Genomic DNA, 27,623 nt, shown 5'->3' with positions numbered 1-27,623 from the left:
AGAGCAATCACATTGCATTGTCTTTCTCCATGATCCAACCTGTATTGCGACTGGAGTTACTTGAGTAAGGTTGAGTTTTCCACCACACAGGTATGCTCTTCAAAGGAACAAATTATAGACTTTTATAAGAATAGTGTTTATTGAAAGACTGGCAATTTTATGATCAGCACGTTAGAAGAATGAACTCATCACAAATTAAGATGGTCGTTATGGTTGCCCGTACATCAACAATACTCGCTCTGCAAAGAGCAGTTACATGAAGGTTCTCAAATGTCACACCAACGATAAGGAGAACTAAATTTAATGAACCTCTATTATAATCAGACAAAGCAACAAAAGCATTCTCTGATAGCCACATTGGAATTTGAAGCTTGTCGACTCTTGACAAGAGGATGCACTTTTTTGGCAATAATCTGCATGGTTGGCAGCATCTGAAGCAGTTTGTAGACTTGTTCATAGAGTACAGTGTGCAGATTGAAATAGGGGGCAAAAAAACTTTTACTGAGCAGATGAGATGAACAGTACATCAATGTGGCCAGGCCATCGATAATGAGCAGATGAAAACTAAGGAGGCTCATAATGGGACTATGTTTGGCTGAGCTGGAGAAAAGGACTCTGAAAAGAACCTTTTCCATGATGGTCTGGAGTGTATGGACATGAAAACATGAACCTTTTTCTGCTTGAAGTAACAAAATCCATTATAATTAGGGGCACTTATAATCATTATAATTAAGAGTGTAACCAACATTGAAAAATAAACAAAATTCAAAAAAATCAAAATAAAAAAAAATCAAAAGTTCAACTCAATTAAAAAAAATAAAAATAATATTAATAATAAAAACATCAGCACAAAGTAATCAATAATACAAAAGCTGAACATGGTCGATCAACTTTTTCTTTTTACTTGGTGATCAAAAATCCAAAGAAAAGCAAATCTGGAGCACTTTTTGAAGGAGGCAGAGCTGAGCCAGGTTTCATGGTGGTTGGTTGGTGAGGCCTGGAAGTATTCGGTGCGTGGACGCATTTTGGAATGTTGAGTTCATAGGTTAATCCATGCAGAAATCTAAAGGACAGGTTGATGAGAAAGGCATGATCAGTCAGGGTGGGCAAGCTGCTGGCACTGATGCCACAGAGAGTGCCGGAACAGACTGCTTTGATCAACAAGCATGTGGGACTGCATTGACTTGGTGGTTGGATGCACGCTACAAACTTGGATGGCTTTCTCAGTATGGTTCAGATGTACAAGCTGCACTTCCAAGTGAACTGTAAGCATGCATTTGCTTGGCTACACAAAGGTATGAAGCAACAGACCACTTGATAAAGCCTTTGACAGGATCAGATTTGAACCACCAAAAAGGACGAGCCTCAACGTAGGAATATGTCATGACACCATTTAAAGTCGGATTGCGAAAATAATCCTTCCATAAAATAAATGCGAGAAAAAAAGCACATTCAAAGTTTGCATGGTTCGATCTGATAAAGTTTTTTTTTTGTGCCAAAACGTCTTTTGTCATAGCAGAAAAGTACGAGGAAATGCTACCAAAAAAAAAAAAAAGCCAAAAGCAAAAATTGGTATCCATTGCAACTGCTTTGAGAAGCTGTACATCTCCAGATATCAGCTCAGATGGAATTCCCTCACTGTAGTTTTTTTCTGCACCTGCCCCTCTCTCCCATTATCAAATCTGTTTGGGCAACAGTCATTGATCACAAAAAATATAAATAAAAAGACTTGACGATTACAATGTTTGCCATCAAGGTAATCACTGCAGTACACAAGGGAATTTTATCCTAATCAATGAAATATTAACCCCATAACAAACCTCAGAGGACCCATATTACATGAGCACCAACAAACCATGTCATGAGCTCACCTTGGCTCAGCTACTCCTCATAATTCAATGCTTCCAACTCTTCTGATCTACAGACAAGACAACAGGTCCCCAACATCAATTTTAGTATTCTTTCATTTAGACCTGTCAATTGTGACATTGACAGGCAAGTAGGAAAAATAAAACATCCAAGTAGGCAAGTAGGGAAAAATCTGCACCCTTCTCCCACCACCCCACAATCAAAATCAACGATGTCTCGGCTAGACTATACCAGGCAGAGAGTTGTGCATTAGCCACATCAAAAAAAAAATAAATTTTTTTTTAGAATTTGCCAAAAATTTAATCAATGGATGTGTGTCCGCCCACATTATAAGTCGACCCACTGACGATTGATGAGAGAGAGATAGATCGATAGAGAAATAGAAAAATAATAAAAGTAGAAATAAAACTTCAGATGCTGCTAACTCAAGTGATCTGAAAAATTCAAAAGGGCAAGAGACCTGTTGAACCCACAATTGAATCAGTTCATCTTTGTATCGCAGTCGACATTTCACACTCGCCTACAAGCTGTTAAGCCTGGGTTCGAATCCCAACTCAGCGATAAACTAGCAGGTGTTTCATGCAGGGCGATTCAACGCGTCATCCCTCAGATGGACGTCAAACGGTCGTCCTGTCTGCCAACATTCGTTGGTGGACGTCACAGATCGCAAGATACAATTCCTGAAGAGTAAGCCCACTATTGCCAGCACCCTGAAGAAATTATGCAACAACCTGCTGCCTTCAAAAATGTTATAGACCTAGCTGAACTGCTGATATCTGCTCCAGGAAAAGAGCATACACCCCCATCACAACTTTCAATTTCCAAGCACCTCCCACATACAGTACTCGAACACAGCAAGAAAATGCACATACAGTCAGACACACCAACACAGGTGAGGACCCAAATGCAATGGCAAATAATTTAGCCATGGGGGCAGAAGTCATGACATTCAAACAAATTCTCCACTGGCATAGTCAATGAAAAGCAAAAAAAATACTGTCTTTCCCAAAGGGAGTCCTGCATAATTCAACAAATACTTTGCATATGGGTGGTTTGAATGTGTGGCACTTGATAGTTTTATTTGCAAGTGCAATTAGAATAGCTGCGAATAAAATTGGGTTCAGAATCTGACATTCTTAATGACATTAGCTTCTTCATTCAGATGCAGTTTCAACAAAGACAAAATATAATGCAATTGTACCAGATCCATATAAATCACAATCAAATGTGGAGGCCCTCAATCTCAAATCATGAGATCTCTGAGCATTTGACAGTTTCACACCCCGCTTTGCTCTCCAAACTCTGCATACTGCAATCAAGACGACCTCCTCCCATGGCTTACCAAGATCCTCTCTGTCAGCATGTGGCTATGGGATCCTCATCGACTGCACTTGATGAGGCTGAAGTGAAGCAAGGACGTGTCTTAAGCCCAGTCTTGTTCCTCACCTACAACGATCTTTTCCATTCTATTCTTTGGAAAATTTTGCTCATCTCTTCACTGATTACTCCTCTCCTCTGCCATGGCATCTCTTCCTTCAGACAGGTAAGCAGCAGCTTCTTCCCTCAATGCAAACACTAGCCCTAATACTTTATATAATCAGAAGCTGGTCCAACACTTAGAATATGGTGTTTCAATGTTGACAAATCTCCCACTCAATCTGTCCAAGATGACGGTAAGGTTAACCTTTCCATAACAAACCTCTTGAAGACACCAAGTCACTCCAGCTTTTGGTCCTCATTATGCTAAGAGCCATGCTATTTCTTGGGCAAACCATTTGTCCAACTTGGCCTCCAAAGCTAGTCCCCGACAGGCCATCCTGCAAAGCCTTTCCTTGGCACACTTGAACTCTTATCCACCGAAAAGGCCCTTCATCTGCAGCTCACTGAAGTACTGCCTCTCCCCTTTGCGATGGTGCCCATGCATCATATATTGGAGCCCAGGAAACCAAGGACCTCAAAAACATGGAAATCTCAAAGACCGTCGCTCTTATATCACAGACACATCAGTAGTCTCCGTATTCCACTGCCTAACTTTTGATTTTGCTGTCGCCTCCAGCTTTCTGCAGGGTTCACACGGTCAAGCACCAACCCACTTCTGATGAAACTCCCAAAATTGAGCATCTCTGCTCAGCTCAATCAATTTGTTCCTCTTTTTCTCTCACCTGAAGAACCGACTTCCTCAGTTTGTTGAATTCCATTCTCCCCTCCAGAGCATCATGATGGCCGTTTACCACCACCTCAAGTCATCCCCATCCATGCTGATCTTTTTTTTAACCCTCAACAACCCTGCACAAGCCAACACCTTCCTTTCCAGGTTGGTTATTGTACCCCCTTCCCTTTTTTTTCTCTCCATTCTCTCTCTTCTTATTTTCACTGATTCTTGCAGTGTTTGAGGTGTACCCAACTTCTTCACCCCAGCTGTCCTCTCACTCCCTTTGATCTCATTATGCCTCCACATGTCTCAAACCTTGCTGATGGTGTGTTTCCATCCCTTCCACAATGTTCTGCTTATCCTGTTAGCTCTTCCACGAAGCTCAACTTTGGAAACAAAACAAAATAAAAAATTACCCCGTGTGGGGGTGACGGTCATCTCTATAATACCACAAGTTCTCAATGTTCAGTACAAGTAACCACGAAACAGTCCAAACTAACCGTTTAGATTGAAATAGTTTACAGAGATACACCAGGATAATACTACTAATGACATAATTAATAAATATGTATTGTTCATTTAGTACCCGGATTAACACATCAGAATCACCAATAAGTGCAATACGTGGTTTTCCAGTCCGTCCACTCTCTGGGGACATTTCAATTCCGGTTGAAGAAAAAAAAAACGAAAAAATAGGCTTAGCTCTCGGAGATTATGATAATCCTGCAGATTATTCTTCACTGATTATAATGCAACTTTCAGAATGAAAATTGGTCAAGTATTTATCGAGATATTGATGTTTGAAAAATCGTAAGAGCCAGCAAATTCATTAATTATTAATTCCACAGAAGTTTTGTGACACTGCACAAAGTAACATGTCAGGTATGAAAAAACATTTTGTATGCCAGATTCATTAATTATGGAATGTACTCATTGATATATTAATCAGAAAGCCCGAAGCATGTCGCATAATTTATCACTTACCCCCTCATCCGGGATCCGTGGCCTTGCCCCACAGCCTGCAGCCCTATGTCCGCCGGTGATTATGTTAGATATCGGCACGATCGAGAGGAGCCTGCGAATTATCCCTGCTGATGCACTGAATTGATGCAATCGTTCGGCCAGAATATTCGTTGTCAAGCTGTTGCGTGATTAAATCACCAATACAGTCACTCAAATTTATACCGCCGACATACTTCTTAACAATCACCTTCGCCCCAGAAACCACAGTCAATCTAAACCACGCTGGCCACTGTTCAGACGCCATTACCGGACTACTGCGCAGTTCTACTACGCAGTTTGGTTAAAGATGACTCGGCATTTTGGCGCACGCGCACGAAATTATATTTTCAAAATAAATGCCAACGTTTACATTTTGGGTTTTGAAACTTTTGCACCTTCAGCGGAAAATGTATAAACATAAAAGGCTAAAAATGTGTTTTATATTTATATTTCATTTCTCCTTCCTTCCTTCTTTGCGAATCGCATCGGCGTTTTTGGCCATCTTCCAGATCACGTGACGATCAAACGGGAAGGAAATTCAAAAATCTGTCCGGTTAGATAAAAGATATTTTTTACTATCATAATCAATAAACAGTTGCCGAATATCTTGGAGAATGACAGACGAGATAGGTTTTGAAAATGGCGATTTTTATAACTTACGTGACCTCGTCCCTGACCTTGAACCTGGACAAAAGTTATATCGTTGTGCAACACTCATTGACCTCTACCAACATACTAAATTTCATCAAGATCGGAAAGAAAAATTGTTGACGGATGTACGGACGGACATTTGGTCCGGCTTTATTAGGTCATCTCGGTAGAGATGACCTAATAAAAATAGGGGCCATACCCCTGGGCGCTCACCTGGCAGCAACTGGATAAGATAATTGAAGAACCACTGGTTGGCATGGATGATCCACAAAATATGTAATAGAGAAGAAAGTAAATACCTATGGATTTTTTTAATGCCATGAAAAAATACTTTGGTACATCACGGGTGATAAAGGTTACGGTCAAGTTTCATCGAAATTGGGTGTGTGGTTTCAGAGTGGGGGGTAACCCCCACAGTGAGATGGCAGGCTTATTAAACAGTTATTTTTCTTCAACTTTTACACAAGAACAGTCAGGACAATTGCCAAAAGCTGAGAGAATCTATCAAAGATGTGAGGAATGGCTTTTACAGAAGATCCATGTTGGAGTGAAGGAAGTAAAAGGAACAGCTTGGTAATCCAAGAGAAGATAAGGCTCCGGGTCCAGATAATACGCATCCGAGAGTATTGATGGAGGAGGCTGAGCAGGACTGGTAAGCGAGATATTAATGGATATTTTCAATAGATCCTTGGAGCCAGGACAGGTACTGGAGGATTGAAGAGTAGCAAATGTAATACCATTATTCAAGAAAGGATCCAGAGAAGAATTGGGAAACTATTGACCTGTTAGTTTGACTTCAGTTGTGGGGAAGGTGTTGGAGACATTAATTAAGGACCAGATGAGGAACCATTTAAACAAATACAAACTAATTAAAGGTCGTCAGCATGGGTTTACCAAATCTTTTAGAGTTCTATGAAGCAGTGTCTGATTGGGTGGATGAGGGAAAGGCAGTGGACATAGTATATCGAGACTTAAAGAAGGTATTTGATAAGGTACCACATCGGAGGTTGTTAGCCAACGTGAGGGCTTGTGGAGTGGCTGGTAAGGTAGCAAATTGGACTGCAAACTGGCTTAGTGATAGGAAGCAAAGAGTGGCTCTGAGTGGGAGGATGTCTTGCTGGGAGGATGTAAGTAGTGGGGTACCTCAGGGATAAGTACTCGGATCATTACTATTCATTATTTACATCAGCGATTTGGATAATGGGGTAAAGAGTAAGCTTTCCAAATTTGAAGATAACACAAAGCTTGGAGGTAAGGTGGATAGCAGAGGGGGTGGTGATCAGATTCAGGAAAGTATTGATACTTGTATAGATTGGGCAAAAGAATGGCACATGGAATTTAACCTGAGCCAGTGCAAGGTGTTGGGGATGGGAAATAACAATGAAAATAGAGATTACAGGATGCAAGGGGTAATTTTGGAGCATGTCACACAGGAGAAGGATCTGGGGGTGGTAATACATAAGGGAGGGAAGCAGGCATCACAGTGCCAGGCAGCTACATGTAAAGCAAATAGGGTTTGAGGCTGTATTCAGAAGGGGATCATTTATAAATCAAAAGAGGTGGTGTTAACATCATACAGGAATTTAGTGAGGGCCACATCAAGAATATTGTCTGGAGTTTTGGTCACCACAATTCCAGAAGGACATAGTTGCCATGGAGAGGGTTCAGCACAGAGCAACTCGATTGATTCCAAGCCTAGCTATACTCAGCTGTGAGGATCGGCTGAAGGAGACAGGGCTTTATTCACGAGAAAGGAGGCGATTACGAGGAGATATGATGGAGATGTTTAAGATAATGAAAGGTAGAGATGAATTATTCAACAGAGTAGCCTGAGAGTAAAGAGGAGAGTTGGGATGGTAACAAGGCAGGGGGCTTTTACTCAGAGAGTAGTTAATGTATAGAATGGTCTCCCTGGAAAGGTAGTAGCAGCAGAAAAAGTAGTTAAGTTTAAATTAGAATTAGATAGGTACCTGGAAGTTATGGAGAAAGATGGGGATGTTAACAGGACTTTTGGTAGTTTGAGCATTGATGGGTGATTGCATGCATGTGTACTGAGTGCTGTTGGTGTGGATCTTGTCAAGGGGTGTTGTGTGGTGGATGTTGTATGTTTTTAACTGAGCCCATGCCCCCTCCCCTGAGGGGAAGATGAAGAAGAAAAAAATACCAATTTTTTTTAAAATTCTTTGTATTTTCTTCCTTGGATCTTGTGTAGATAAATTAGTATGGTGTTCGCACAGGCATGATCGGCTGAATAGCCCCCACCTGTGTTAGATTTCCTAATATAGAATCCTTTCGACACCAATATTTTTTATGTCGTGAACAAACTTTAGTACATCACGGGTGATGAAGGCGGTGGTCAAGTTTCTTGGGAATTGTGTGTGCAGTTTCTAAGAAGGCAAATACATATTTTGGAGGGCACCCCCCCCTTAAAACTTCATCTAAACCGATATTATTTTAATAGGGCGTACAACTTTGGGACATCACGGGTGATGAAGGTTGTAGTGAAGTTTCATCGAAATTGTCATTTCAGAGTAGAAAGCAAATATCTCTTTTGGGGAAAGGGGGGCGGCAACTCCCCCATAAACCCTCTTGGTTGACCCCCCCCCTCAGATCCCGATTTTTTTTTTTCAATGCCATGAAAAAAGTTTAGTACGTCACGGATGATGAAGTTTGTGGTCAAGTTTCATCAGAATTGCACATGTAGTTTCTGAGAAGAAAGCAAATACCTATTATGGGTGGGGGGTGAGGAAAACCCCGTATACCCCCCTTTGGGCCCAATTTTTTTAATGCCATGAACAAACTTTGGTACATACATGGTGATGAACGTTGTGGTAAAGTTTCATCAAAATCGTATGTGTAGTTTCAGAGAAGACGTTAACAGTATTTGTGGACGGATGGGCAGACAGCACACCATCCCATAAACTCCTTGGAACAACATTTCAGGTGAGCTTAAAATAAAGTGAAAACACATACCATAAGATTCGTAATAATCACGGTTGGAGCGCCTGTCGCTGTAATCACGTGCATAGCGGTCTCTGTAAGCACAAACATTAGATTAGCCAGCAAGCATGAAAACATTTTATGTACAATGACACACGCAGCAAGTTTATTCATTATTTAAACGCACACCATGTTAAGGTATATAAAGCAGCTTAACACGTCCTTCTATAATGTAATAAATAAGATTCATCGGATGTATGTCAGTATCTTTTTTGCAAAGACAGCTGGACCAACAACCACCAACTCAAGCACACAGACCAAGTCTGACCCAGGGGTTGTCCTACATGTATTTTCATCCACAACCTCAGCCTTAAAAGAACCATTGTTTTTTTTTAACATGCTTGAGAGATAAAATTCCCCCTTTACCCACTGATGTTCTGGCTTTCCTGCCTCCTACACAGTTCTCCCAACCCCGATCCACCTGCCCCATTCTCAACCCTGCTGGCTCTCCTGCTTCTCCCACTCTGTTACTCCCCCCCCCCCCCACCCCAGGCAACCCTGCAAGTATGAAATAATAAACAATTAGCAATTGCTTTCAAACCAGCAACGAGAGTAAAGAAAATTGCGATTGCTTGTTCAGGTGCTCGGATGCTGAGGGTTAAAAGTTAATTCCTACTGTACTTACTTCCTGTTACGTCTTGACGTCATACGTTTCACAGTTCCTGTTCCATGTTTCGCCGAGATGCCGAGTGCATCAAAGCTTTGAAAATCATATACAGTGTTCCTGTATGTCGGTATGAAAAATTGTATCGATATAATCGCCGGACCCTACCGCACGCTGTCTTGAGAAACAAAAACATGGGCAAGATCTTCGAGCAACAAGTTTGATTGGTTGTGATGACGTAAAAAGTGATAATATTTTGTTCAAGTACTGTTAAACGCAAGTATTTTGAAGTGTCAAAAGGCAGTTTGTGTTCTCGTATTCAAATACATCATTCAATCGAAAATGAAGACGTGAAAGGATGAAGAAAAAAACAATTCCACAAGTTTACCGCTGTTGAGAGTGGCTTTTACACCACCTTATCCAACACGTTACATTGGTTCCTCATGCCAATTGTTTGTGCCCTTTATAACATCCATAACAGAAAGTTTCCTCCTTGGAATGATTTTCAATTTTGTTTGACTGCCACACAACCAGACAGAGTAAAAATATTACCTCCCTCCTCTCTGTGCTTGAGCAATTGGGACGAATTCAGAGGCAAAGGATTGCTAAACTGCAGGTTCGTTTTTTGGTTCATGTTCAAAATATAACATTTGATTGAAAGAAAGTTGTTCCTCGTTTGTAAACAGGAGACAGACAGACAGATGTGAACCAATTGCTTAACCCCACTATTACCTTCGCACGCGCAAGGTAATAATGCAAAAATTGACTATGGCATTCCAGAAACTAGTTTTTTGCTCATTGGTAACTTTGTCCATATACATACACAATTTATGTTGACAATTTAATAAATGAGATTAAACTCTTGCTTTTGCAGTCATTCAATAACTTAGCTCTCCATAAACATTGATAAAATTAATTCTTAGCTCGCTTTGGTGTACTCCAAATCATTTAAACAGTTTCGTCTTCCCGTGCGCCTGAACGGTGAAGCACGCTGCAGAGTTCCAAGTATAGTCGAAAAGCACGCTGGTCAAAAAGAAAACAACTTCACAATTTAACCCTAATCCAGGATACTCAAATAAAGCACTGGAAATTTAACAGAACAAAGGACACGCGCAACCGAAGAAGGAATTGCTTAATAAACTAGAGGGGGAGCACTCGGTAGAGTGCAAAACCTCTGCCGCCAATAATGCTGGGTCACTCAAGTGAACCTGATATCCTATTCATTCAATTTGACGTCAACAGTGCTCATAGAGTTATAGTTTGCAACTTTCCCTTTTACATACTCAATTCATTCGTCATAACGAGATTCCTTGAGACAGAAATTGATTTTATGTGGGTATATCCACCTGAAGTTCCAAAATCAACCGCAATTATAATTTTGGCATGTTTTTTGTTGGAAATCACTTATAACATGTAGAAATGCCAAAAAAAAAACAAAAAAAAACAAAAAAACGAAATTTTGTTGAAAAAAAAAAAGTTGCAAAATTTTCTGTTTTTTTTTCTCTAACAATTTTTTTTTGGGGGGGTGGGGGTTGGAAATCACTTAAAACATGTAGAAATGCAAAAATAAAAATTCAAATATTTTTTCAAAATGCCCGCCATAGCAGCCAAATTGGACTTTGGACCGAGTCCAAAATCTAATGGCATGATCCTTGGACCATACCTTATCCCCCCACCAAGTTTCATCGAAATCCGTTGAGGAGTTTTTCCGTAATACTGTTCACAAACAAACAAACAGACAGACAGGGGTGAAAACAGTAACCTCTGTCCATCTTCGATGGCGGAGGTTAACTAGAGGGGAAGCACTCGGGAGAGTGCAAAACCTCCGCCGCCAATACTGCTGGGTCACTCAAGTGAATCTTATATCTTATTCATTAAATATGATGTCAACAGAGCTGACAGAGTTATAGTTCTTTTCTCTAACATTTTTTTTTTTTTTTTTTGGGGGGGGGGGGGGGGTTGGAAATCACTTAAAACATGTAAAAATGCAAAAAATATATATATTAAATCGAAATTTTGTTGAAAAAAAAGTTGCAAAATTTTTTTTTTCTCTAACAATTTTTTTTGGGGGGGAGTTGGAAATCACGTAAAACATGTAGAAATGCAAAAAAAAAAAAAATCTTTTTTTGGGGAGGGGGGTTGGAAATCACTTAAAACATGTAAAAATGCAAAAACAACAAAAAAATTTTCTCAAACAATTTCTTTTGGGGGGGTTGGAAATCACTTAAAATATGTAGAAATGCAAAAAAAAAAATTTTTCTCTAGCACTTTTTTGGGGGGGGGCGGTTGGAAATCACTAAAAACATGCAGAAATGCAAAAAATTTTTCTCTAACATTTTTTTTTGGGGGGGTAATTTTTTTTTGGGGGAGGGTTGGAAATCACTTAAAACGTGTAGAAATGCAAAAAAAAAATTTTTTTCTCTAACAATTTCTTTTTGGGGGGGGGACCAAGTCCAAAGTTTAATGGCATGATCCTTGGACCATACCTAACCACCCCACCAAGTTTCGTCGAAATCCGTCAAGGAGTTTTTCCGTAATACAGTTCACAAACAAACAAACAGAGAGGGGTGAAAACAGTAACCTCCATTCATCTTCAAAGATGGCGGAGGTTAATAAAGGATAGATGGAATGAAAAAACAAAAACGGAACAGATCCTCAGGATAGCAGCACTGAAACCATGGAGTACGCATCACATGTAAATAGAACAATAAAACACAAGCAGGCTTCCTGAAAGCCAAAAGCCTCCATGAGGTGAGGGTTGGACAGAATAATTGTTCGTGTACAATGTGACAGTTCTAAAATAGTCCTGCACTCCAAAGCATTTTTCAAATTATTTTCTGCCCTGAAGGCAACGTCGAAATGCATATAATCCAAGACACATACACAGCTCTCAAGGCCACCATTGTGGAGGTTCCACTGGTGTTAAAGGAAGGTAACCGACAAAAATATAATTCCAGCGACACAAGTTGGAGTCGGTTGGGTAAAAGGAAACAATTTATTTTTTGGCCTGACGTCTGTCATCCGATTCCCCGCTAGTTTGTGAAATTGCTGTTCTCTCTCCTTAATTCCTCCTTTGACAATAGATGTGTTTATAGAAGTTTATTATGATTTTTTTTTTTAATAACCCTCAACAGTTGTGTGATCTGTCAAAATAAAACTTTTCTCAAGCTGAGGACATTCAGTGAAGGCAAAAATAATTCAACAGCAGCGGACCAGCTTACCCTTCTCGGCCACTACCACGATAATCATCCCGTCGGGAGCTGTAACCCTGCTGCTGGGAGCCTCCATAGGAATCTCGACTGCGGCCACCACCAAAATCACCACCCCGGGCACCAAAACCTGCAAGCACATGCACAGCTGCATTCAAAATTCAAAACACTTCCACATTACACACAAAAAATAAAAAAAAAACTGAATGAAGAATGCAAGATAATTTCAAATATGACTGATGCTTGTGGAAAACTTAATGGAGAGTCACCATTTTAGGGCATTTCTCATCTATTGTTGACAACAAACACCTAAAAGTAAATTCCGCCAATGGATGTGCTGAAAATCCAAGATGGGACCAATTGAGAGAAGAAGCTAAAAGGAAATAATTTTGCAATGTATCATGACTGGAATGGCACTCAGGAGAGCACACACGTACTTCTGCCAGGCTGACGAGTTTACCTGTCGTCTCCCACTGACAGAACAGATCTGCATTCGGACCTCAACCAAAATCTAAACACGTTGTTCTCGTCACCAACCCAACTCATCCACCAAGTTGTCATACACAATCCACAACTTTTTGATACATCATACTTAAATATATAAATGTCATTTTTGGCGACATCTCTCAATGGTGAAGAAAATATAAATATGATGTCAACAAAACTACTCTTGGATCCAGATCTTCGCGGAGAAAGGGGGGCGGAGAAAGGGAAAGGGGAGCAGGTGGGGGGTTAGAAGAGCAGGTGGGGGGGGTAGAAGAGCAGGTGGGGGGGTAGAAGAGCAGGTGGGGGGGTAGAAGAGCAGGTGGGGGGGTAGAAGAGCAGGTGGGGGGGTAGAAGAGCAGGTGGGGGGGGTAGAAGAGCAGGTGGGGGGGTAGAAGAGCAGGTGGGGGGGTAGAAGAGCAGGTGGGGGGTAGAAGAGCAGGTGGGGGGGTAGAAGAGCAGGTGGGGGGGTAGAAGAGCAGGTGGGGGGGTAGAAGAGCAGGTGGGGGGTAGAAGAGCAGGTGGGGGGTAGAAGAGCAGGTGGGGGGTAGAAGAGCAGTGGGGGGGTAGAAGAGCAGTGGGGGGTAGAAGAGCAGGTGGGGGGTAGAAGAGCAGGTGGGGGGTAGAAGAGCAGGTGGGGGGTAGAAGAGCAGGTGGGGGGGTAGAAGAGCAGGTGGGGGGGTAGAAGAGCAGGTGGGGGGGTAGAAGAGCAGGTGGGGGGGGGTAGAAGAGCAGGTGGGGGGTAGAAGAGCAGGTGGGGGGTAGAAGAGCAGGTGGGGGGTAGAAGAGCAGGTGGGGGGTAGAAGAGCAGGTGGGGGGTAGAAGAGCAGGTGGGGGGTAGAAGAGCAGGTGGGGGGTAGAAGAGCAGGTGGGGGGTAGAAGAGCAGGTGGGGGTAGAAGAGCAGGTGGGGGTAGAAGAGCAGGTGGGGGGTAGAAGAGCAGGTGGGGGGTAGAAGAGCAGGTGGGGGGTAGAAGAGCAGGTGGGGGTAGAAGAGCAGGTGGGGGTAGAAGAGCAGGTGGGGGGTAGAAGAGCAGGTGGGGGGTAGAAGAGCAGGTGGGGGGGTAGAAGAGCAGGTGGGGGGTAGAAGAGCAGGTGGGGGGTAGAAGAGCAGGTGGGGGGTAGAAGAGCAGGTGGGGGGGTAGAAGAGCAGGTGGGGGGGTAGAAGAGCAGGTGGGGGGTAGAAGAGCAGGTGGGGGGGTAGAAGAGCAGGTGGGGGGGGGTAGAAGAGCAGGTGGGGGGTAGAAGAGCAGGTGGGGGGTAGAAGAGCAGGTGGGGGGTAGAAGAGCAGGTGGGGGGTAGAAGAGCAGGTGGGGGGTAGAAGAGCAGGTGGGGGGTAGAAGAGCAGGTGGGGGGTAGAAGAGCAGGTGGGGGGTAGAAGAGCAGGTGGGGGGTAGAAGAGCAGGTGGGGGTAGAAGAGCAGGTGGGGGGTAGAAGAGCAGGTGGGGGGTAGAAGAGCAGGTGGGGGGTAGAAGAGCAGGTGGGGGGTAGAAGAGCAGGTGGGGGGTAGAAGAGCAGGTGGGGGGTAGAAGAGCAGGTGGGGGGTAGAAGAGCAGGTGGGGGGTAGAAGAGCAGGTGGGGGGTAGAAGAGCAGGTGGGGGGTAGAAGAGCAGGTGGGGGGTAGAAGAGCAGGTGGGGGGTAGAAGAGCAGGTGGGGGGTAGAAGAGCAGGTGGGGGGTAGAAGAGCAGGTGGGGGGTAGAAGAGCAGGTGGGGGGTAGAAGAGCAGGTGGGGGGGGTAGAAGAGCAGGTGGGGGGGTAGAAGAGCAGGTGGGGGGGTAGAAGAGCAGGTGGGGGGTAGAAGAGCAGGTGGGGGTAGAAGAGCAGGTGGGGGGTAGAAGAGCAGGTGGGGGTAGAAGAGCAGGTGGGGGGTAGAAGAGCAGGTGGGGGGTAGAAGAGCAGGTGGGGGTAGAAGAGCAGGTGGGGGGTAGAAGAGCAGGTGGGGGGTAGAAGAGCAGGTGGGGGGTAGAAGAGCAGGTGGGGGGTAGAAGAGCAGGTGGGGGGGTAGAAGAGCAGGTGTGGGGGTAGAAGAGCAGGTGGGGGGAGTAGAAGAGCAGGTGGGGGGGTAGAAGAGCAGGTGGGGGGTAGAAGAGCAGGTGGGGGGTAGAAGAGCAGGTGGGGGGTAGAAGAGCAGGTGGGGGGTAGAAGAGCAGGTGGGGGGTAGAAGAGCAGGTGGGGGGTAGAAGAGCAGGTGGGGGGTAGAAGAGCAGGTGGGGGGTAGAAGAGCAGGTGGGGGGTAGAAGAGCAGGTGGGGGGTAGAAGAGCAGGTGGGGGGTAGAAGAGCAGGTGGGGGGTAGAAGAGCAGGTGGGGGTAGAAGAGCAGGTGGGGGGTAGAAGAGCAGGTGGGGGGTAGAAGAGCAGGTGGGGGGTAGAAGAGCAGGTGGGGGGTAGAAGAGCAGGTGGGGGGGGTAGAAGAGCAGGTGGGGGGTAGAAGAGCAGGTGGGGGGTAGAAGAGCAGGTGGGGGTAGAAGAGCAGGTGGGGGGTAGAAGAGCAGGTGGGGGGTAGAAGAGCAGGTGGGGGGTAGAAGAGCAGGTGGGGGGGTAGAAGAGCAGGTGGGGGGTAGAAGAGCAGGTGGGGGGTAGAAGAGCAGGTGGGGGGTAGAAGAGCAGGTGGGGGGGTAGAAGAGCAGGTGGGGGGGTAGAAGAGCAGGTGGGGGGTAGAAGAGCAGGTGGGGGGGTAGAAGAGCAGGTGGGGGGTAGAAGAGCAGGTGGGGGGGTAGAAGAGCAGGTGGGGGGTAGAAGAGCAGGTGGGGGGTAGAAGAGCAGGTGGGGGGTAGAAGAGCAGGTGGGGGGGTAGAAGAGGAGAGGGGGTAGAAGAGGAGGGAGGGGTAGAAGAGGAGGGAGGGGTATAAAGAGAGAGGAGAGGTCTCGCATATCACTCATGTGGCAGTTGATACAAACTACAATGGCGTGCTGAAAAGTAATTTCTCCTATTCTTTGTCTCCAGAACAGGTAAAGATATTCAAATGAAACAACAGATACCAACATCAACCTTTATTTTACCATGGTGCATATGTATTTCTCAACAATCACTCACCACTGCAGTCCACACATTTCTGCCAACATTCAAACAGTTGTGAAGCCGTCACAATAGAACTGAGTCTTGGTTACTTAACCAGCATTTTACAGCAGCCTTGAAATCAGTCAGAAGAAAAATGTTCTCCATGAAGGTGTTCCTCAAGTTTGGGGAAGACAAAAATCTGATGGAACCAAGCCAGGGATGGTAATCCTTTATGGTGGTACTCCATTGACTGGCTCTCACTCTCTCAGGTTCGTAATGGTCCAACTCACTCTCATATCCAGTAATCACCAGCCAACCGATCTCCAGCAGGTCACCCTAACTCTCATCTCCTGCTCCTCGCAACACTGACAACATCGTGCCACCCTCTGCAATCTTGACTAACATAGCACTGAGACAGAGCATCAGAATCACAAAACTTCGCACCCAGTAGTAGGAAGAACTCCCGTGTGGACTCGGCTTTGTTTAATTTTAATATCTTTTCCTGTTTTGGATTAATTTTCATCTTGCCCTCATGTCTTCAAACTCGGTGTCGTTCACTTGCTACCGATGAACTGTGGCTCTCTTTTAATGGAAGTTAGTATTGAAAGTCGAGGAAAAATATGGTGTATTCAAAAGTTGTGTGGTGGACTGTGTTGAAAAAGTTGTGGACAGGTTGTGCCAAAACTTGGTGGATGACTTGGATAAGTGACAAGAACAAGCAGATTAGATTGTGGTTAAGGTCCATATGCAGTTGTGTGGTGGATTGTGTTGAAAAAGTTGTGGACAGGTTGTGCCAAAACTTGGTGGATGACTTGGATAAGTGACAAGAACAAGCAGATTAGATTGTGGTTAAGGTCCATATGCAGATCCAGCCTATCAGTGAGATACAAAGCGTTAACTGTTCAACATGGTGGAGGTATGCGTTCCACCAGGTGCCGGTATGCGTTGCAAATGTTTTGGTTGAGAAGAGATGGAAAAACATTTCAAGCCTTGAGACAAGATACCATTGTGACACGTTCAACTTGAGTGATCAAGACATTTCTCAAAAAAAGACAAACTTACCACTCCTGGAACCTCCACGACCACCTCGGAAGCCCCCTCGACGTCCCTGGCCTGCTTGCTCCACTGTTATATTCCGACAATCCAAGGTCTGCAAACCCAAGAAGCAGGGAGAAAGGGCAAAAATTTCAAGCAGACTTTGGATCCAAAAGTAACACTGCTTGCCACAAATGCAAATAATGATACATTATCAACTTGTGACCATCTTTTTATGGTGCAATGGCAGCCTGGTTCTGCGTTCATTTTCTCTAACTAATAGTTTCTTCAACATGACAAAGATAGTGTTCTCTGCCTTTCCAAGTCATTAAAAAGTAATCTCCGAGATGTTAACTCTGATACAAAGTCAGTTCCATTTAAAATACAGCAAAATATGTAGTCACTTCATTGTTCTTGTTCTTCTTCACATATTTAACCAAAACCAATTATTTATAGTTTGAAGTGGACAACAATATTCATTGGGTTGCAAGGACAATGTAAAAATAGCGCACTCAGCTTTGTCTCGTGTGGGTTTGATTCCGAACCTCACTACATATTGTGAAACTCGTACGTTGTGGACAGGCAGGGCATCCCATTTGTAAGCATTTCTTGGTGGAATAAGATCACAGTTCCTTTCATAAAAGGATGCCATTTTGTGCTGACACAAAGGCTAAATTTCAATTTCATGCAATAAACAATTACCTGTGACCTTTGTGTTGTCAGGGGTCATTTGCAAGTGTTACAACCGGTTCCCATGTTAGCCAGACATAACAATTGTGTTCTGAGGGACTTCAAATCACATTTGGTGAAAGGAAAAGGAAAATGGCCAATAAAAGAGCCAATACTTTTTGAAGGATACACAGATCTGAGAAATTAAATCATTTATCTTATATATTATTTCCGAGTTTGTCGTTTCGTGTCGCGCTATCTTCGACTTTGTTCTGCGCTCGAGTAACGTGATATTCGGCTTACATTATCTCAAAGACCATATGAGGTGCATGGTACAAAAAAAAGTAAATAAAATGGTTCTGAAACAGTGAAATCGTATTCCACTTACTGCATTAAAGTAAAATTACTACTGATACTGTGCATCAGTTCCTTTCTCAAACACACCCACCCCAACATGTCGCGCAGAGCGCGGGTTATGCTCGTACTTTTAATACCTAAGTTACCCTGTGAAAGTGCAAAAGTGGTAAACCACCGAAACTGAATTCACCAACCTTGCCATTCATATCCTTTTCTGCATCTTTGGCATCATCTGGGTTTTCAAATGTGACAAAGGCAAACCCTCTTGACCTGTGCGTCTCCCTATCTTTCATCAGCAGCACTGGGTGAACAAGTTGGAACAAGATGAAAACATGCGAGTATCACAAAACAATTCCAAAAGCTGGGAGGTACCTCAAATGGTAAACAACAAGATCAAACGAAGAGTACCTTCCAAGAGTGGTCCATATTTGCCAAAGATAGAGTCCAGAGCATCCTCAGTTGTGTCAAAGTTCAGTCCACCAACAAACAGCTTGCCAACGTTGTCTCCCTCCATGACTTGCGTTATAATACTGAGTTTCAAAAAAAATAAAATGAAATAAAAAGATCAACTCAAGTTGTTCAACATTCAAAAAGGAATATTAACCAAGGGTCATTCCATGTGAAATCATCAAAGAACCTGCCGTCATCTCTCAGATTTTTGTAAAACTTTGGGAACCAATTGGGACCCATGAAAAACGGAAAGAACTCAAATATTTTTGCTAACAGCCTCTTAATTAGTGAGATACAGACTAACGAACTTTGGACTAATTAGCACGACGTCGCGAATTCAAATGGCCATATCTCTAAAAGTATAACACCTAGAGAGCTGGTTTTGGTGTCATTTTAAAAGGTATTTTCATGCCCTATGAATTTGTCTGGGCAACATTTTCCTACCTCCAACCACAAAAAAGTTATCACAAAATATAAACTTCAATCATGAATCCCCAAAAAATGTATCCTTCAAATTTCCTCAAATTCATCCCAGAGGTACCTTATGATGTGAAGAAGCTTCCACATAAATTTTGTGATGGGCACTCCAATAGTTTCTGAGATATGAGCAATAATGTACATGTACGTATGGCATATAGGTTCGAAAATCAGCATTTGTAATGTATTATACAATCAGTAAGTGAGTTCAAGTACACAGTGTTCACTAACCTGACTTAGGCTTTCAATTTCCTCTTCAATGCAGCAACAGCAGCACTTGTTTCTTCCCATCAGGCCCAGTTGAAAATGAAAGTATATGATACTTCAAAGCAATTGATGGTCGTTCCCTGTGTTCCCTGTCATGGCTAGGTTAGAATGATTGTATAATACATTACAAATGCTGATTTTCGAACCTATATGCCATACATACATGTACATTATTGCTCATATCTCAGAAACTATTGGAGTGCCCATCACAAAACTTATGTGGAAGCTTCTTGACATCATAAGGTACCTCTGGGATGAATTTGAGGAAATTTGAAGGATACATTTTTTGGGGATTCACGATTGAAGTTTATATTTTGTGATAACTTTTTTGTGGTTGGAGGTAGGAAAATGTTGCCCAGACAAATTCATAGGGCATGGAAATACCTTTAAAATTACACCAAAACCAGCTCTCTAGGTGTTATACTTTTAGAGATATGGCCATTTGAAATCGCGACGTCGTGCTAATTAGTCCAAAGTTCGTTAGTCTGTATCTCACTAATTAAGAGGCTGTTAGCAAAAATATTTGAGTTCTTGCCGTTTTTCATGGGTCCCAATTGGCTCCCAAAGTTTTACAAAAATCTGAGAGATGACGGCAGATTTTTTGATGATTTGACATGGAATGACCCCCAATTAGGATCAACTTTTGAAATGAGCATTTTAAGAGATACACAGAAACAAACTAAAGCAGTGAACATTTGCCCAAAATAAACAATTCCCTTGATACTGATGAGATGGAAAACAACTTGAAATCCGTATTCTGAAAGAATGCACCTCGTTCGGTTAATTGGAAAAATAATTCACACGCGATAGAAGTCGATGGCACACATCACAAATCCCCAACGCTTCTCACACCCTGAGGCATGAACCGGAAGTCAAATCTTGAAAGCAAGCAAGAAAAAGAGCAATCAGATTGCAGACCATCGCCAGGAATTCATTTGAGTGGTGTATTTTTATAAGTTTTAGGGTAAATCCAATATGATTGCCAAACCATGTGACCTATGATCTCATGTGTGAAACTTTTGTCCCTCATGGACAGGCGGTCATACGTGTAAAGTTTCACCTCGATCTATTCAGCCACTACAGAGAAGATTTTTGAAGGTTGTTATTTTTTTTTTAAACAATATGACTGCCGAATCACGTGACCAATAAAGTCATCAATTTTTTTTGTGGACCATTTTATCCCAACAAGATGACCCTCAAATTTTCAAACTGTTCAGATGTGGCGTTCCACATGTGCAATGACATCATAATGAGGGCACCTATGACATCATAAAAACATCACTCATTCCCCATGAGTACTTACTAGGTGCCAAGTTTCAATTTTTTCCTTGGTGCAGTTTCAGAGATACAGAGGTTCAAAGTTTTTCCAATATGGCTGCCACACCACGTGACGTATGACGCCATAATTATCATTAAAACATTCTACGAGTAGTCGCACCAATGGTGAAAATTGTCTCAATCCGACATGCGGATGCAGAGAAAAAACACAAAAGTTGTGTGTGGATAAACAAACAGACAAATGGACCCAAATCCTCTGGTGAGGGAAACAAACAAACAAACAAACAAGTTACACATTTCATGCGTCCCCCCCGCCCCCCCGTTGCTGATTGCATGCAGTGTTTAATAGTGTTGAATTGCATTTTTTGTATTTGACCTTAAGACCTCAACCCAGCAGGGCAGAGCCAAAAATGAATGCTCTCTCTCAACTTCTTGCCATGTGGTGATCATAACTACCAAGTTTGATGAAATTCTGCACATGAACCATTTAGGACAGTGATCTTCATGATCGTTTAAGAGGGGGGCCACTTTGGCCGACAAGATATCAATCGGTGTGCGAGCCGCCACTGACTGCAGGACTCCATAATGGCTACTATTGGTCCCCGCCACCACATACTCTTCTTTGTTGTGATTAACTGGGCTGTAAGCAGAATTGTTTGTATACTGCAACCATATTCTGATGTAGTTATGCAATTTTTATGAGTCATGTTATAACTCATTTGAAACTATATCAATTTGATAGCATTTATGGCGGATTATGATTGGGCGTTTTCACATGTGAATTATCGGCCACACTTCAGGCCACCAGTGGCTCGTGGGCCATGCAATGAAGAATAGGTGTTTAAGATGACATAAAATGACGGATAGACAAGCAGGAGCCAATTACAACATCCCCACCCCCCCCCCCTTTCCGGCTTATCTAATTTTTTTTAAGTGTGGGGTTTATAAAAACTTCAAAACATAGAACAGAGAATTGTTATAAACCCTTTGCATACCAAGGGTTTCTCAAAAGGTGTTGCAATCTGAACCAATTGATCATGATAAATGAATGCTGAGGCCTAAATTCAAGTTCAATATCCAATATGGATTAATCAATGGTCCACCCAAGGCCTTGTGATCCCCAAGATTTATGAAGAAAAAAAAATTAAACAGGGGCAGGGAGGTGGAAGAGATTTGCAATGGTGCTTCATTGACTTTGCTCTTGTAATTCTAATTAAAGTACACCATTGCATGTCTCCCAAAGTGTGCAATTCAGATTAAAGTACACCATGTGTAGGTAAGGCCCTGAATGAGATTTTTGTACAAGCTCCACGAAAAAAAGTGTTAAAATATATAAATACGAGCAGACAATCTGATTCTACCAAGCTGTTGCAAGTGAATTTGTTCCTAATAGTATTGAATATTTCAGGAGTTTACCAGGAATGTCCTTTTACCGCACAGGGACCAATGGATATTCCACATTACGCAAAATGAAACTTCTTGTCCTCAACCCTCTCTCTCCCAACCCAAAGTCCTTAACCACCCCCCCCCCCATTCCAATCTTCTCCTCGTCTACAAAATAGTCACTGCTAAGACTGCTCAAGTTTCTCGGTGAAGTAAATCAACAGAAAAGTAATTAATTATACTTGTACGTTCACAGAACAGACTGAATAGTTTGTATTTATAAATATTTTATTACGACCGGAAGGTGTGCAAACCAACGACTCTGAGCCGATACACCACCAGTGTGTGCAACAAAAATGCACACAACTCTATTTTGCATGCATATCAATATTTTTTTAGACTTCCGCAAGCACTGCCTGGACCTAAGAGCTCTTAAAACGAGTACAATTCAGCATTATAGTGCTGTGGTTACGACGTTTACCCCGTTCAGACACAATCATGCAACTTGCATTTATATATAAACCTATAGAGAGACTTGTTGAAGGGATTATTGGGCCAACATTTCGATACAATCATTAAACTAAATATTCCTGTTCCACATCACAACGAAAGCATCCATCGGAGCACTTTGGGGTTCAATAACATTTCTGTCAAAACAAAACTTTTCTCCAATGTAACTAACAAAGGTCGACATTTCCTTGCCTATTTGTCTCAAACCTAACTCAACTTCACGCTGTGGAAACCAAGGCTTTTAGGATCATTGGTATCTCCCACGATGAAGCCGAGTCTTTGGGTCTCTTCCTCGCTCACAACAGGCAGGTCGGTGGTCTTCGTGCCTTCTTCAGTCTCCTCTCCAGCCTTGCCCCCTTTTCTCTGTCTGTGATCTGTCCCCCTTATATTTCCACAGGGCATTCAAGGTCCACCAAAAAACCACGTCTGATGAAACTGCCAAAAATCAAGAATCACTGCTCACCTTCTTTCATTCCTCTTTTTTCCACCACATCTGGAACAAACTCCCACACTCTTCAATTCCACTTCTCCCTTGAGGTCTTCAAAACGGTTGTTCACCACCATCTCATATCTTCCCTCATCCAACATCTTGATGTTTTCTACCTCCATTAATCCACCCCAAACCCACCTCCTTCAAATTCCCGACTACTATTTTGTTTACCCTGTGTACCCTGCCCCATCCCTCTCCCTTCCACAGTTCTCCTAATGTCTTTGTTCCTCACTATTTTGTGCTTCCCTCTCATCTCCCACCTTGTTATACGTTCTGTGTATTCACTCTTACACGAGCCTCAACATGGTATGCATGCCTGGTGTTGGCTTAACGGTTAGGGCAATGGCCTTGCAATCCTAGGATCCCGAGTTCAAATCCCACTTAGCTGTTGAATCAACACCAGGTGGGGTTGACTCTGCCAGTCATCCTTCTGAGGTCGGCAAAATGAGTGCCAGCTTGCTGGTATCTTGTGTCGGAGTGGTGACCCGTCCAGGACTGTACCCAATAGCAAAGGAAGGAGACTGCTTCAGCAGCACTGGTATTCTTTACAGAGTATGGTTCCAATGGATGGATGCAACATGGTATACCAATAAATAATAATTTTTTAAAAAAGAAAAATATAAAAAATAATAATTAAAACTAGAGTAATTCGACTGCGCGTCGAAGGATATATGCCTCCGCTCTCCCGCACAAACACTTGAGTCTTGACATATTTGACTGTTGATCTTTATCATATCTGGCCCAAAATCTAATCAGTTAATTGCCCCATCCAACTTTACCTTTGTACCAAGTTTGATGAAATTCTGTCCAATATTTGAGTTAGGGCATAAATAGTAAAATTTCAAAGTTTGACCTTTATCACATCTGACCCAAAATCTAATCACTTAATTGCCCTGTCTTACTTTACCTTTTTACGAAGTTTGATGAAATTCTACAATTTGCTTCTCGAGTTATCACGTAAACGAAAATCCGGACAGACGAACGGACGGACGGACGAACACCCGGAAACATTAAAAAAAGGTAATGTACAGTACACTATTCCCATACAGACATTAATTTTACAAATCCTATTCGGTACAATTATACAAACCAAGCTCAACAAAAATGAAGCAAGCACAAACCAATTCACCAGCTCCAATAATTAATCAATTTATCATACAAGTCTTCCAAAGAAAAATTGTGGTGGTGTGGACTTATTGTGAGGAAGGGGGGATGCAACACCAGTAACGGAATGCCTGATGATCCCCACCCTACATCTGCAACGGAATGCCTGATGATCCCCACCCTACAACACCAGTAACGGAATGCCTGATGATCCCCACCCTACAACACCAGTAACGGAATGCCTAATGATCCCCACCCTACAACACCAGTAACGGAATGCCTGATGATCCCCACCCTACATCTGTAACGGAATACCTGATGATCCCCACCCTACAACACCAGTAACGGAATGCCTGATGATCCCCACCCTACATCTGTAACGGAATACCTGATGATCCCCACCCTACAACACCAGTAACGGAATGCCTGATGATCCCCACCCTACAACACCAGTAACGGAATACCTGATGATCCCCACCCTATAACACCAGTAACGGAATGCCTGATGATCCCCACCCTATAACACCAGTAACGGAATGCCTGATGATCCCCACCCTACAACACCAGTAACGGAATGCCTGATGATCCCCACCCTACAACACCAGTAACGGAATGCCTGATGATCCCCACCCTACAACACCAGTAACGGAATACCTGATGATCCCACCCTACAACACCAGTAACGGAATGCCTGATGATCCCACCCTACAACACCAGTAACGGAATGCCTGATGATCCCACCCTACAACACCAGTAACGGAATGCCTGATGATCCCACCCTACAACACCAGTAACGGAATGCCTGATGATCCCCACCCTACAACACCAGTAACGGAATGCCTGATGATCCCCACCCTACAACACCAGAAACGGAATGCCTGATGATCCCACCCTACAACACCAGTAACGGAATGCCTGATGATCCCACCCTACAACACCAGTAACGGAATGCCTGATGATCCCACCCTACATCTAACGGAATACCTGATGATCGAAGCAAGGTAAAGTGGGCGGAGCTTCCACGTCGCCGCCATTACGCACGTGGCAAGATCGGCACATGTCGCCAATTCACAAAGCAAGCAACGCTTGGATTGCAGAAAAAGTTACAACTCACATTATTCGTGGCCTCGATGAGCGAATGAACCCTCGAAATGAATTTCCTTTTAACGTGCACTTTACAAGGGAAATGGACGTTCCCTTTCAAGGCACCACAACGGCCACGACGTCCATCGAGCCTGAGAAATGGTTGCTAACGTCTGGTTGATTGTCCGTGCCAAACCTTTTTTTTTATTATTAAATGCTGAGGGTCATTGCGAGGTAGCAGTACGTACCATATTTAGTCTTTAGTACGACTCGACCCCGGCCTTGAACCTCCCAGACTTGAGGGGGGATGCTCTTACAATGACAACACCGAGAACACCAGAATCGCAAAGCAAACGACACAAAATAAAAGCAACTCGATATGAAGAACATACGGACAGGCAGAAAAAAAAATTCATCTTGTACAAACAAACATACCGACAAATGTAATACGATTTTCGTCGTACGATCACCAAAAAAAAAAAAAAAAAAAAATTAAATTAAATTAAATAACAAAATAAATTAATAAATCGACAAAAACCTCGGCAAATATAAATAAATTACTTTCTGAAAACAATCGCAAATATATCAGGATTAAAATGAGTCCCCGTATAGCTCGAGGAAAATCAAACACGAGGTGCAAAGCCTCCGCCGACCACTCGAGGAAAAGCAAATGGCGCGATATAGGAGAGAGGGGGTCAGGAAACAAAAAAAAAACCAAAAAAAAAAAACCTCCTCACAAAGCAACGGATTCTCCACACGCGCATTCAGCGAATCATTTACCGTGAGCACATCGAAAGAATAAAAAACATACCGCCACACAGACCGATTAGTAAAAAAATAAAATGCCAATCGTCTTCTTTCCTGACCAAGATTCCCCTCAGCGGAGCCGAATCTCCCTCCACACAATAAAAAAAAAAAAAAAAAAAAAGTCCCTCTTCCTGATGTCGCGCGATTACCTTCTCCGATTGGCGCCAAAAGGTCAAGTGCCTTAAATTTCCTCTCTTGTTCCTGTTGTAAACTCACCGTTAGTTTATCGAATTAAAATAGGTTATTGTTTCAACTCGTGTAGAGATTTTACGGATTGTCGTACTCTGCCACAAAGTAAAGATAACAGTAATATATCGTCGTGTGGAAAAAAAAAAGGGACGACCAGCCACACTGAAATTACTGGCTCATTACACCGCCCGAAGAATACTGTGCAGGAAATATTAGTAGAATCAGATGATGGTTTGATCCTGTCGACTCTTCCATTATTTTGGGGAAATTAATACTTTTTTTATCGGGAATATGGGAGAGTCAGCACAAGCTCGTGTGCCGCGTTTCCAGTGATAGAAAGGAGTTTTAAAAGGTCTTCACTGCTGTGGAAGACCGTTTCAAATGATGATGATGATGATGATGATGATGATGATGATGATGATGATGATGATGATGATGATGATGATGATGATGATGATGATGATGATGATGATGATGATGATGATGATGATGATGATGATGATGATGATGATGATGATGATGCTGATGATGATGATGATGATGATGATGATGATGATGATGATGATGATGATGATGATGAACGAAGCCAAGACCCAAGATCCGTTTCTTCTTGCATTGGATTGCAAACTTGCAAATCAAAGATATTTGTTCACATGATCATCACCCATCGTCACCGTCGGAAATTCTTGAGTTGAGGACCGCCTGAAGGTGGGCAGACTCGTCTACAAGCTGTCCATCTTGGGTTCGAATCCCGACCCAGATACAAACTGTCATATCCCAGTGTTTTGCAGGCAGTGGGTTCATCAGTGTGTGTGTGTGTGTGTGTGTGTGTGTGTGTGTGTGTGTGTGTGTGTGTGTGTGTGTGTGTGTGTGTGTGTGTGTCACACACCTCTCCCTCCCACAGTGAATAGCAACGTTTGGTGAGGTATCGCTCTCCCCTCGAGCTCCACCTTCTTCATTCTTCATTCTCATTCCCTCTCTCCCTCTCTCCCTCTCTCCCCCTCTCCCCCTCTCCCCCTCTCCCCCTCTCCCTTCCCCTCTCACGCTACACCTGCCCCTCTCTCTCTCTCCCTCCCTTCCCTTCCCCTCTCACCCTACACCTGCCTCCTCTCTCTCTCCCTTCCCTCCCCCTCTCACCCTACACCTACCTCCTCTCTCTCTCCCTTCCCTCCCCTCTCTCCCTTCCCTCCCCCTCTCTCCCTTCCCTCCCCCTGCCTCCCCTCTCTCTCCCTTCCCTCCCCCTCTCTCCCTTCCCTCCCCCTCTCTCCCTTCCCTCCCCCTCTCACCCTACACCTGCCTTCTGCCTTCTCCCTCTCCTCTCCTCTCCTCTCCTCTCCTCTCCTCTCCTCTCCTCTCTCTCCCCCTACACCTGCCTCCTCTCTCTCTCTCTCTCTCTCTCTCTCTGACCTCTCTCTCTCTCTCGTCTTTCTTTCCTTCTCTCTCTCTCCCTCTCTCTCTCTGACCTCTCTCTCTCTCTCTGACCTCTCTCTCTCCCTTCCCTCCCCCCTCTCATTGTGGCAGCTCGAGGGAAAAGTAAGGTAGAGAAAGCTATTGGAA

The 27,623-nt window shown here is 43.3% G+C and overlaps 1 protein-coding gene across 5 annotated transcripts; it reads right to left on the bottom strand.

The window, feature by feature from the left end:
* Positions 1–112: 112 nt before the first annotated feature.
* Positions 113–26,172, bottom strand: LOC147017878 (cold-inducible RNA-binding protein B-like). 5 transcript variants are annotated; one of them, XM_085896950.1, is made up of 8 exons: positions 26,027–26,172; positions 18,437–18,558; positions 18,223–18,329; positions 17,030–17,117; positions 12,500–12,617; positions 8,648–8,709; positions 1,872–1,918; positions 113–1,063 (listed from the first exon to the last, which is right to left on the bottom strand). In XM_085896950.1, exons 2-7 carry the CDS (start codon positions 18,540–18,542, stop codon positions 1,896–1,898), a joined length of 504 nt encoding a protein of 167 aa, XP_085753076.1. In that variant the 5' UTR covers positions 18,543–18,558; positions 26,027–26,172; the 3' UTR covers positions 113–1,063; positions 1,872–1,895. The 5 variants fall into 5 exon arrangements, with proteins under 5 accessions (XP_085753076.1, XP_085753075.1, XP_085753077.1 ...); XM_085896949.1 differs by having other exon boundaries at positions 25,882–26,027; XM_085896951.1 differs by lacking the exon at positions 26,027–26,172 and adding an exon at positions 25,937–26,017.
* Between the last annotated feature and the right edge of the window lie 1,451 nt (positions 26,173–27,623).

The sequence above is a fragment of the Eptatretus burgeri genome, chromosome 10, assembly GCF_056783735.1.
Source record: "Eptatretus burgeri isolate ZD-2024b chromosome 10, Ebu_testis_v1, whole genome shotgun sequence".
Classification (NCBI taxonomy): Eukaryota; Metazoa; Chordata; class Myxini; order Myxiniformes; family Myxinidae; genus Eptatretus; species Eptatretus burgeri.
This window is presented reverse-complemented; position numbering and strand designations above follow the sequence as displayed.